The sequence below is a fragment of the Macadamia integrifolia genome, chromosome 14 (genome assembly GCF_013358625.1).
Source record: "Macadamia integrifolia cultivar HAES 741 chromosome 14, SCU_Mint_v3, whole genome shotgun sequence".
Lineage (NCBI taxonomy): Eukaryota > Viridiplantae > Streptophyta > Magnoliopsida > Proteales > Proteaceae > Macadamia > Macadamia integrifolia.
In genome coordinates, this window is record NC_056570.1 from 24,056,536 (window position 1) to 24,069,107 (window position 12,572).

The 12,572-nt window shown below is 39.4% G+C and overlaps 2 protein-coding genes across 2 annotated transcripts; both read right to left on the bottom strand.

Moving 5' to 3' along the window:
* Positions 1 to 2,195: 2,195 nt before the first annotated feature.
* LOC122061150 (U4/U6 small nuclear ribonucleoprotein PRP4-like protein) lies at positions 2,196 to 5,888 on the bottom strand. Its single transcript, XM_042624352.1, is given in 6 exon segments — positions 2,196 to 2,430; positions 2,553 to 2,634; positions 2,744 to 2,941; positions 3,032 to 3,485; positions 5,314 to 5,411; positions 5,414 to 5,888. Coding segments are annotated over 6 exon segments (1,233 nt in total). The 5' UTR covers positions 5,723 to 5,888; the 3' UTR covers positions 2,196 to 2,338.
* Positions 5,889 to 9,850: 3,962 nt separating this feature from the next.
* LOC122061212 lies at positions 9,851 to 12,253 on the bottom strand. Its single transcript, XM_042624421.1, has 2 exons — positions 11,899 to 12,253; positions 9,851 to 11,100 (listed from the first exon to the last, which is right to left on the bottom strand). The coding sequence occupies exons 1-2, from the start codon at positions 11,993 to 11,995 to the stop codon at positions 10,187 to 10,189; spliced, it is 1,011 nt and encodes a 336-aa protein (XP_042480355.1). The 5' UTR covers positions 11,996 to 12,253; the 3' UTR covers positions 9,851 to 10,186.
* Between the last annotated feature and the right edge of the window lie 319 nt (positions 12,254 to 12,572).

Below are 12,572 nucleotides of genomic sequence, written 5' to 3' on the forward strand. Positions count from 1 at the left end.
AGAGAGCATCAGGGACTTGGTTAGTGGATCAAGTCTCTTTCACGGCGTCTATGCCATAACTATTAGTATCCTTCCTGCTTTCTAATAAGATTGTTTCTTTCTTAAACCCACCTCTCTGTTGGTCCCTTGTATGTTTCTTAAGCACAAAAGAAAAACAAAAAAAAAATATCTTTCTTGACTATAGAATACATTATTTTTTAAGGTAGAGGATCTACATGCTGCATATATAAGATAAATCTATCATGGGAAGAGATACTATATGGTTCTTATGCAAGGTTTCCACATGTTAAGGAAGAGAGCGAATGTCTGGAGGGAAGTGGTTATGTAAGGGCCATACACACCGACACTGAGTACAATCTTTCATAGTGACTACTCATGCGCAATCAGATCTATCCCCCAACCATGGTTCTAAGTCATTCGTATTGGATCGGTCTATGTTGTAAGGTAGCCCCTTCGATTACAAGATAAATCAAAAGGGAAGTAAAGGTAAATAAAAAGTGAAAGTTTTTGTTTAGAAGTGTGGCCTTTGCATCAGCACAAAGGCTAACGAGAAAACCGCAAAAATATCAATGATAGTGAGATTTCCATCTTTCATTGAAGGGTTCACCCTTTCCAGAGTCTTGGCCCTACACTCCTGAATAAGTCATTTTTCTCTTATATAATTACTAAAGTGAAAACTTCAGTAATCATTACTTCACATGACTATGTAACTAATCCAAAAACATTTCAAATATGGTTAATAAATTTTGGGAAACAGAACCCTACCAATCAGTCTGATGCAAGAAATACCTAGACTGTGTCGCTTACACTAAACCAAAAAGTTCTATCATCTCTAAATTTTTCTTTACTTTGCAATCAAATCCCCTTTGATTTGAAAAGTAAAATAAATTTTACATGTGAAAAATATAAATACCAAATATGATAAGAGTTTCAGGATTGGTAACCCAATCATTATTCTAAAAAATTTTACCACTAATTATATTTCCCTTTCTTCCCTCGCAACCAAACTGAACATACATTCAGTTGAGTTTTTTCTTCCCTCGCAACCAAACTGAACATACATTCAGTTGAGTTTTTTCAGTTTTCAAAACCAGTCAAAACAAACAGAACCACAGCCTCCTTTTAATTCATCCTTCGGTCCGGTTATAAAAACTACGGGTAGGAGACCACCCACTACCAACGTCTCCACACCATGTTGGCTGTTGAGCACAAATCAAATATAGGGAGAAAGAACACTAACTGGTCCCGTGGTCATTGCACCAATGCCTGGGCCAGTGGGAGTGCACACAAAAGCATCCAACCGGGGGGGGGGGGGGAGGAGGAATTTCTTTTCATGGTGCCCCGTGTCTGAGTGTAGATGACACAACCAGGTAGTGTTCTTTACCCTAAAAGAAAACTTTGTTCAGGCATTCAAGTAATGTCTCAAGGCTTGCTATAGGAATCACCTGAAATTGAGCATAGGCAGGTCAAGGAATGAGGCTTAAAAAGAGTCATGTCCCAACATTTCTTGCAATAACATAGATACTGTGAGATTCAGAGGTAGGCTGATCACTAGAATTCCATTGTTTTCTCAAAATTACCCAAAAGGAGAAACTTTATCAGATGGCCGCTAATCCTTCTCTCAATTTTGCATGGGAGAGTGGTAGTGCAATTTGCACCAGGCTTTGCGCAATGAACATTTGTTTTAAAACTTTGATTTATATGATGTGGTTAGATCTCAGCTATCAGAGCTTTTGCTTCAACTGCTGGAGAACTTTGCCAGTGAGACATTGAGGACTTTAGATCTTGGACTTTTAACTCAGCCACTGGAATATGACGGACCTTCCGTTACTGCCAGAAAGAAGCCATTAAACATCAAATTTTCATTCTTAAAATGCTCCCAGAAAAGCTAAAAGTTGCAAGAGTGTTTGTTGTCCCAAAACATTAAAACCAAAGCGCATTGGATGGGTTGTCAGGGTCTAAGATTTGGATGTGGTTCAATGTATATATGTGTGCAATTATGAATATAAAAGGAGATCCATGAGAATTAAATTGCTGTTCTAAGTTGTAAGGGAGGAAAAAAAGGGAGAAAAAAAGGGGAGAAAATGGAGTTTCAACCTACCCAGGCTGTCCGTTGTACTTCAGGCAGGAGTTTTCACCCTCTAATGTAGTAAACTTTGAGGATCCAGCCTTGTGTCAAGAACCAAAACATGGAAGCCGAAATAGAATTTTTTGATCATCACAAACTCGAGAGTTTCTGAAAGATTGTATTTTCATTTCCTTTCTAGGCAGAAGGCAGACAGGATTACAGGATTAGGATGGTCAACCAATACCACGACAAAGGTCGACAGTAATTTCCTTAATCGACAGCCATATCATTTTCCTTTGCACTTCTGCTTGACCACAACTTGATAGTCCGATCATGTGCAACTGTTGCAATATACTGTCCTTCTGCAACAGTGAAAAAAAAGAAAAAAAGATTCAGCTGAAAATTCATATTGTTATGCACCCAACACTTGAATGGATGGATATGAAAAAAAAAAAAATAATCCAAAGTGAGAAAATGAACTCACCTCCCACTATATCTAATGATGTAACTTTTCCTTCATGTCCAGATAATGTCTTGACAGGTCTGAAGTCTCGAGCTGACCACACCTAAAGAAGATAAAAATCAGTCATGGTGAGACAATGAAATGCAAAATGGAATACCCAAATCTGGATTTTCCCTCCAGAAAAATAATTGATATTCTCAAAGAAAGAACACCTTGGCCGTCATATCATATGAAGCAGTTGCCAGAAAATATCCTTCTTGAGGCTCAAATTTTACTTGTGAGATAAGGTTTGAGTGAGCTGGTATTATGTATAAGGATTTCTTCTTTCTCAAATCCCAGATTCGGCAGGTATTATCCTCACTGCCAGAGGCTAAGTGATATCCATCGGGAGAAAAGCTGATTCCTAGTACCTGCAGAACGATCAAATATTCATCAAGATCCGTTACAAGAAAACATTACCACTCAAGAAAGTTGTCATATATACATGCCCTTGCCCTCACCGGCTTAACATGTCCTTCCAATGCAAGAATACTTCTTCCCGTACGGAGGTCCCACACTCGAACAAGTGCATCTAACCCACATGACGCCACCAAAGACCCATCACGGTGGAAACATATCCCATAGACACTCCTGCTATGACCTTCTTGAAGAAGCAACTCAACACCAATTTCAACATCCCACAACCTCCAAGTCTTGTCAAAGCTAGCTGTCCCTAAGTACTTCCCGGATGGATGGAATGCAAGACGTGCAAGACGATCAAGATGCCCCTCAAATGTCCTAAGAACATAACCTTCAGTGTTCCATAACCTAGCAGTCCGATCAGCAGAAGCAGTTGCTATGTGGCTATGGACAGGAGAAAATGCAATGTCAGTGGCATGCTCTGTATGACCCTTTAAGGCAGTGACCTTATTTACTTGAGGCATGCTCCACAATTTAGCAACTCCACTCAAGGCACTGAAAAAACACACACACATAAAACATAAATAAAAATCATGCTCAAAACCACCACTGGTTTGATAAAAAATTTATTTTATTGGAACAAAAAAGAGGGATTGTAGGGGAAGATCTTCTGGATTCCAGTAATCTTAAATTATGGAAACTTCACATTAAAGTTTACATGGACCATAATCTGCTCATGCAAGGATATAGATTGTGAAATAGACAAACAAATGGCCTCGAAGACTTATTGATTGTCCAATTAATGCAAACTTAAGTGAAGAACAGAGCGTGTTTTGATATTACAAGGGTTGTGGCCATTGGGCCTATCAGTCTTGTGGATTTATTTATAATGGGGCAACTTAAAAAAAGTCCAAAATATGGGCTGCTGAGGCAGAACTAAGGAATTTAGGCCTTGTGTAGCCCAGTCAGTTTCCTAGTTAAGTAAGTAATTGGTGGAGGTAGAGTTGCTTTAAGCAGTTGAGTTTGATTAGGTTTCTATGTCCAGGAAAACAGAGTTAGTTATTTACTGTTTTTCTTTTCTCAGTAGGAGTCCTTTTAAAATTAAGGTTTTAATTGGACTACAATCACTTATGCCTCATTTTAGATCTGTTGCAAAACCTAGTCTAACAAACCAGGACCGGTAGAGAAGAAGAAAGAAGTAGAGAGAGAGAGAGAGAGAGAAGGGCTCACAGTTCATGTGTATATGCAAACCATGAGTCTTGGTTCTGGTCACAAGAAGACTGATCTCGTCTTTTCTCTCTCCCCTTCCATTAATCGATTTCTTCTCTCAACAATGCGGTTGCTTCGGTTATCTTAGTTCTAATCACAAATTTGATCATTGGGCCTTCTTGCATCTGAGATCCATAATATGTATTTTCAGATTTAATTAGTCATAAGTTGAGTCTATTTCTTTTTTGAGTTTGTAAATATGTAATTCCCCCACCCCAATGGATTTAGGAATGGATTAGTTATTGGTTTTGAAATTGTACTCTCTTTCCCTTCTTGGACAACAAGGCTTTATCTCCCCTCTTTTTTCCACCAATCAAGTCTACTATCTAGAAGACATATTCTCTCGTCTATAGTCAGCATCACCACATTTCTCTCTCCTCAATAGTCAATAGATCCCATCAATCTCTCACATTCTGGTTAGACATTTCTTAACTCAAATCTGGAATATTATCTGTTCAGAGTCTGCTACAATTCTAAACCATCAGATCTAGAATCATATCTGGTCGTTTCAATCATCCGATTAGAACTAGATATTGGAAAGCAACAAACTTCTGTGCTCGTTTGACAGGACAATCCTTTGAAGGCAATATGATAAGGCCCCTCACTGTCATGTTTCCCTAACTTTAATATGGTTGCCATTAGCCACCTCTTGTGTCATTGGTAACTTGGAAATCTAACAAGAGATCAAGAACATATGAATCTGAATTTCCGGCAGAGATTTCTGGGAAATTTATTGACAGGTAGCAGGCTGTGAAGGAAGTTCTGTTCAGGAAATTTAAATTTAATTATTTGAGTTGAAGTCTATTTCTGGTTTGGTATATCTCTTTGTCAGAAGAGAAGTCCGCACTCTTTGGCATTTTTCTAACTGTAACTGGAGTCATATTAGGAGTTACTTTGAGCTTAAGTTGATTCTTAGGGGTACAGTTTAAGTAAAGTCTACATAAAGGGGTCAAGTGGTCAGTTGTAGGCTTTGGAAAGCTACCATGTTGCCAAGGAGATGCCTTGAAAACTATGATACAGATGCAATTGACTACATTGAGCCATGATAATAGAGAGTATGTATCCAATTAGGTGAATCAAATGGGCAGAATTAAAGCTAAGAAAGGAAGTATACCTGGTGGCAAGCAGCTTCCCATCTCGTGAAAAGGAACAACCAGAGAGTGGTCGATCATCACCAATTTCACTGCAGTCGAGGACCAAGCTACTTGTCTGTCAAGTAGCTTGAGAGCTGAATCCATCTCTGCATCAAGATCTTCATCTGGATCATCCCTTCTCCTCCTTGCACGTTCAAGCCGCAAGGCAGCCTTCACAATAGAATACCTACCGATATTAACCCGAGCCTCTAAAAGTTCTCTTGACCCTTCAGTAAAAAATGGGGACTCTTGAGGCCCTTCTCCGTCACCCTCACCTGCCGCTACAGAAGTAGCAGCCTCCTCATCCTCATGAGCTTTCAACAGCTTCTCCAACTGTCCTTCAGCTTCAAGCTTCACCATAATCATTCGCAGCCTCTCCCTCCTTTCCATCTCCCTTTCTCCACAAAAAGTGTGATTAGCTCACCAAGCCGGCGGAGACGGGCATGGACAGCTGAGTCATTAGTGGGCACAGCAAGTGCATAAGCACGCCGCTTCATCAGAAGTTCCTGCATTGCTTTTTCCTGCCTCTCTCGGATCTGTTTACTCTCTTGTGAAATCTCATAAGCCGCAGATGAACCATGAGTAGCATCACGGTCTGAATCCGAATCAGAGCCATTTGCTTCAGTGTTTTGTGGGACAGGTGGACGAACAGGAAGTGGTGCCAATGGGCGGGGAACTGGGGGGAGGGATTGAGGGTATTGAAGCTATAGACGGCACAATCAGTGGTGGGATTGGTGGGGGAATTATAGGTTGGGGAACTGCTGCTGGTGTTGGAAAAGCAACTGGAGGAACAATGGGAACCAGAGGCGGTACGGGAGGAAGATCAGTGGCTGAAGCTGAAGCCAGATCATTAACAAGTATCTCTGTTAAGAAGGCTCTGAAAGAGAATTGCTCTTACTGGGGTTTTCTTCCTCTTCCATGAGGCTCTAAACAAGAAAAACCACAAGTTAAAAGTACAAAATCCACAAGGTTTTCAAAAATTACACTCCAATAGGTTCTTGCACCCCATCTAAATTAGTGAGAGAGAAGTAAAACGGATTATTTTGTTTTGTCATTTCATGTTGTTTCACTTGCAAACACAATTTATTACCATGCCATAAATAGAAACATAACAGAAACTCATTTGTACATTGAAAAGTTAAATGAAATAGGACAACCGATCAAAAATATGGGAAGCCCATAATAGAACCAGAAAAGAGCATTTACGTAAATGTTTGTTGAAGTCATGGTAAAGAAAAATAAAAGACAGCTATAACTAAGGATGTTCTTTCAAAGAATACTCAAACAGCACTCAAGACATAAAGTTCAAAACACTCACAAGCTCATTCAAACTCATCCAAACAATATATAAGTTGAATAGTAATATTTGATAATGCTAAGCAAAATTACAAATCCTACAACTCAGAAGATTTCGATCCCAACAATCTAATGACTACACAAAAGTGTGTTAAACTAAAAACGGCAATGAGGGGAAAGAGATGAGAATTAATTGCAAATATCCGTTCTAGAGGTTGTTTTGGCGGTGAATTAAAATCAACAGCATATGCCTCAATTCAATAGAAGTAGCCAAAACTAAGCAAAACCAAAAAATTCAGCAATACTAACCTCTTTTAAGTATTGAGATGAAGTTCAAAAGTTGAAATTTCAAGTAGAACATGGTACATTATAGCTCTTCCCCCACGCCCACGGTCCCAAACACCCCCCCCCCCAAAAAAAAAAAAAAAATCTACCAACTTTTAGCAATTTGCAGCTTCGAAATTGGTTTTGGTGGGTTTTAGGTCATGGGCTTCACTGAGGCCGACTTGGTTTTTGTATGGCATGGTCTACTTCTCTGTATGTAAAGTTTTCTTTCTTTGCAATAAATTTCTTATACAAGCTATAAAAATTTTTTTTTTTTTGGGGCTTACAAAACCACATACTTCTGGATATTAGGGTTTCTTTAGCCTAAGCCAGTTAAAGGCTTTAAAACTATAATTACACAGGAAAATGTAATCCCTCTTACTGGAATTTCCCGTCCGGCACCAAAAGAGGGAGAGATTACCAGGTAATGCCAACCCCACTACTACAGCCTAGGTGAACAGAGCTCTAATAAATCTCTTCCACAACTACAAAAACTGGAAGAAATAACGAAGCTAAGCTAATGCCACTTGCAAAAATAAAACCCATAATAACAAATCAGGAACTAGGTTGGGTTTGAATATCCTCAATCGATAAACAAGAGAGAGAGCTTCAAAATGTGTACCTCGTTAGTTGCAGGGAAGGTGGTCCGTCGTCTTTGAGGCTGGTCCAACAAAAGCTCCGACTGGTTCGTCTCAGAGCTAAGAGAGACTAGGAGAACCCGAAATTTCTACAGGGCAAGTCCAGAGTTGCTTCGGATCTTCCTGGGATTTTGTTCACGTATCGATGCCGGTATCTGTGTGTAGGTCACCGGCCAATACGAATACCGATATCTGTTACATTAAATTACATTCAATAAATGATAAAAAAAAAAAAAAGAATTTATAGCTTATAAATGGTAGGGCTAGTAGAGTTTGAAAATTACATTCTGCTTGGTCCAATAGTTGAATGCACGATCATGACATATTTGAACCCTTTTGCCTATTTATATTGTAAAATATCGAAGAAAAAAAAAAAAAACTTGCACAAAAGAAATTCTTCATGTAAAATAATTTTACACCAAAACGAATGTCTTCGAATCTTCAAGCACATGTTTTGATCTAAATACCCACAAAAAGTCATTAGTAAAGAAGAAATTTTAGATTTTATATAAATGTATAATTTAGTTTGTCTCGTAACAAACAACCCTAGTACATATCATTTTAGAATATTGATTAGAATAAATTATAATCGTCAACTTTGATTACAATAAGATTTTTCCCTTCTAAAATATTCAGAGTACTATTTTTATCCTCAAAAACCAAAGCTTTCTGGTATTCTTTCACCTTCTCAAGTTGTATTATTCTTTACAGTCCATATCTCTATTAGTGTCATTTAGCTTTCTGTTATACTTCTCCATTCATTACATGGCCCTCCACTAATATTTTAATTACATAATGAAATAAATGATGTGAACTAAGGTTTTCTGTTTTTTCCCCCTCATTAAACATGTCTTATATTACATACACCACAATGGGATGGTATTGTAGAAAAGAGACGGTGAAAAGTAAAAATATTTGATCTTGAGTCCTGGGGACAACATGCTAAGGAGAGGGACTAGTGAGAATCCTAGGGCTGGGGTGACACAAGGACATGTGTCCAAATCTTTCCTGTCCTATAATCACTCTTTGGTCCTCTCTCTCTCTCTCTCTATATATATATATATTGATGTAAGATCAAAATCCAGGATATCAATGCTTAAGCAGCCTCCTGGATTCTATTGTCCCCCACAAATCTTTCCATTTTCACCTATGATGTTCTTAAAAAAGGGTTATGGGATGGCCCACTACTTATTGACTGCCAATTGTGACAATCCCTCTATGTAACTATTCTTTCTTTTCTATCCATTTCACGACATCCAAACACAGCCCAAGGAACAGATCTTAGTTGGCGTCCAAATAGTCAAGCCTCCAGTTTGGTACGTATCAATTATGAGAGAGAGAGAGAGGGGTAGTGGCTATCATATGACACAGTCCAAATCCAGATAAGGACTGGCAACACATAACAAGGGGAAAGCAGTAATAAGGACCATTAAGGATGGAGGGAGAGACGGACGGGTGTCTTGTTCTTTCTCAAAGCCATAATAATTGGAAAGGGCAGAGGACTGAGCACTGTAAGAAGGGGACCCCATATATCTGCATGTGGGCAATGGCAGTGGGGGCAAAAGAAAGCAAGATCACATATTCTAGGAACCTCACCTAGAGCCGACATCTTCCCCCTTCACCCAACAGCCTCCTCCTTCCTCCACCTCGTACACAAAACCCAACCCCTCTTCTCTCTCTTCACTTCTCCCTCACTTCTCTGCTCTCTCTGTTAGGTGCAACGTGGTACACTTACCCTCTTTACCGCAAACATCACCCACTGAACTAATCAAGTAACAATGGGGCAATGTATGTGTGGACAGGGCAAATTTAACAGTTACCTTCCAGCATTTTGAACCCATCCACAGTGAGTCCACATCCTCTGCAGCTAGTGGTGAGATGCGGTGAGCATCGGATGGCTGAGAGCATCTAGACACGCACCACAAGGGACTCCAACCATCCGATACTCACTGCACATCTGCTGCAGGCAATTTTCCCACATCCACAGTACAGTAGTCACTTGACAGCTCTCCTCTCCTCTCCTGTTGGAGTGGAAGCGACACCCGACAATAATACACTCACCCTGACCTCACCACCAACAATTCCATTCCTCAATCTTGCAAGGCCTGAGGATGCAGAGATAATGTTAAGAAACAAACAGTAGAGTTAGTAGTGTAGTGTAGTCCCGTACACCTGTGACAGACAATTGAACTACTCCAAAGCCTGTTTGTAGTTACTAATTAAGAACCCATCAACACCACCAAAAAGATTAACAGAGTAATAAGAGAACAGGTAGAATAAATTTGTTGATATTCCAATAAGATTTCATCAATCAAGAGCAAGATTACAGTTTAGAGATAAAAAAAAAAAATATGGCTGGTTTACATACATCAGCCTCTTTTGCTGGCAAAGTACCAACCAAGCTTCAACCAAAATTTCATATGGACTCAAAACCCTTCCGAAGCAGAATATTTGCATACACAAATTGAAATAATTCAAACAAGTACCTAGTATATTGTCCCATTCCAATGTGAGGCTGAATTGCACACCGGAGTGGGTTAGAATACTCAGTTATACAGCAACAAAAATGATAATAAAATAGGTACACATTCGAACTCTAAGAAACAGGTTTCTCCCAACTCCATGGGTTGCCGCCTGCTTCCCTTGATCCATGATGACTAATTGGCCCGCAAGAATGGATTGAGTTCCATTGTTGTGAAGCCAAGGGCTTTTTATCAACCAGGGGGCGCTCGTAGAAGAAATTTACCCTTTTCCTCCCTCGACCATTCTTCCACCCATGATCAGTCTGGTAGTCAGCTCCTTGAAACCTTGATGTCTTATACCTCGACATGTTGCTGTACTGGTTGGCACCATCTCTCTTCCATGTTCCCCCCCAATTACTATTGCTCCTGGGTTCTGGATTCTCCCAGTTATGGTTATTGTTATTGTTCTCCCACTGGTTGCTATCCCATGAGTTAGCCCCATAGTCTCCCCATGTGTTGTTACTCCCCAGTGTATTGTTTCCCCGAGCACATTCCCGATCCCAAGGATTGTTGGAACCATTGGCATTTTGCCCACAATCTTGCAATCCTGGTCTCAATGAGTCATCAACAGTTTTAACAGGATCCTCCTCAACATCACCCCATCCAGAGCATGGAACTGGCATATTTAAGAAGAATAGAGAATCACCAATAAGCCTAGACTTCCCCTCAATGTCATCTTCATCTGGAGGAGCCAGTTCTCTCTCTAAATCCAACAAAAGCTCTGGATCAATATCAGAATCCCAGTCAACTTCATCGATGTATATATCAGGGTCAGGCAGGGAAATGCTGCAGGGAAGGCCGTTGATCTCTGCCCAAAACCGGTTCTTCGCATTGTAGAATGCCTCTTCACCAGCTGAATCATTCCACTGAAGCACATTCTCATAGAATGACATCAACTTCTTAGCTTCCAAGAGTTTTCCCCATGGAATTAAACCAACTGAGGTGCAAAATTTCTTCTCCCATGACGGTACCGTAGGATGCCAGGCCCCTGAAGATACGAAAGGAAAAATAGATTAGACCCCTTGAACAATCCCACTATGAGTTGATCAAAACAGAGAAAAAGAGAAACAGAGAGTAATCTATATAACAACAGAACCACAATTTTAAGAACTGGATTTCTAACATAGGATTGAATACCACAGTGATTTAAAGGATCTAAGTTACACATTTCAAACTTCTTAAAAAAAAAATCTCAATCAAAAATCTTTGATCTTTTACCCCAACGGAGAGAGGGTAGGTAGAGAATACAGAGTTGAACTGAGCCAATTTACAGTTCAGGTAAAGATAATGCTCTCATGCAACAAAACCCACTATCCTTACAGTAGAAAGATTTCTTAAAAATTATTCTAGAGTAAAATAAACCCAATAAATCTTCATTCAGTGAAACAGATTTGTTTCCCAATAAGCAGCAAAGATTCCTTAAAAATAAAGGAGAACTCTATGTTCAGAAAACGCACAGACAGAATAAAATATAAAAACAAAAATAAAAAACTAATAAGCACAGATACATAGAGTTCTCCCGAACGCAACAAAAGTCCTAACCCTAGCAGACTTCCTTATACCCAGTTTCAGAAATATCCAGAAAAAAAAAATTTCCCACCATTTTTAACCAAGAAACCTGAGAATAAAACACCCCCGATCTTCAAAAAAAAATCATTGTCTTCCCAGATTAAAACAGTACAACACTTCTATCACTTCAAAAACACAAATCGAAAGAGCAAAAACAGAGCAACCAGAACCCATCAAGAAGAACCCATCCATGAAGTAATTTGAGCAGTCAACATACCAGGAGGGGGTTTTCTGCTTTGCGATCTTGTGGGTGTTCTAGGCGATTCTTGATGATAATGTTCACCCACTCCCTGACGTCTTCTCCTATCATCCATAGTTTCGATTTTCGCAAAAAAAGAAAACGAAGACCCAGAAAACGAATTCTTTCCCACAGATCAACAAGAGAAACACCCCAATCCCCAAACCGTTAGGGAACAGGAAATCAGAAATTTTCTTCGAGTTTTGCTTCGAGAATGACAGAACAAACTTGGGTTTTGGATCGATCGAATTTATAGAGATTTAAGGAATTAGAGATAAATCAGGAAAAGGAAACGTAGTGTAACAACGGTTTTAGAAAGAGTAGCGTTGGTTCGTTTAGGCCCTCCGTGGGGTTTCCGTTGGTTCAACTACGAAGTATATAGAACACATGGAATTATACTATAAGTTAGACCCTTATTTTGTATTAAATTACATCTTTGCCATCTAATGGTTTGAATTGAAATAGGAAACTATTTTCGTCCCATTTGTATTTGGGTTTCCTTTTCGGTGTGAGAGACTCTCAAACTCAGAATCTAACACGATCCGTGTCTTTTTACATTGACATTAATACCCCTAAGAATTGCTTAAATTATGTGATCTCACAGGTGTTTGACAGGTGGCAGATTTTGGCCCTTTTCAAAGATTCGAAGGGTT

What these genes read in the sequence shown, in the direction of transcription:
- LOC122061212 (XM_042624421.1), bottom strand. Translation starts at nt 11,995, where the DNA reads ATGGATGATAGGAGAAGACGTCAGGGAGTGGGTGAACATTATCATCAA. An exon ending in AAGCAGAAAACCCCCTCCTG is followed by an intron (nt 11,101 to 11,898) that starts GTATGTTGACTG and finishes TCGTATCTTCAG; the next exon opens with GGGCCTGGCATCCTACGGTA.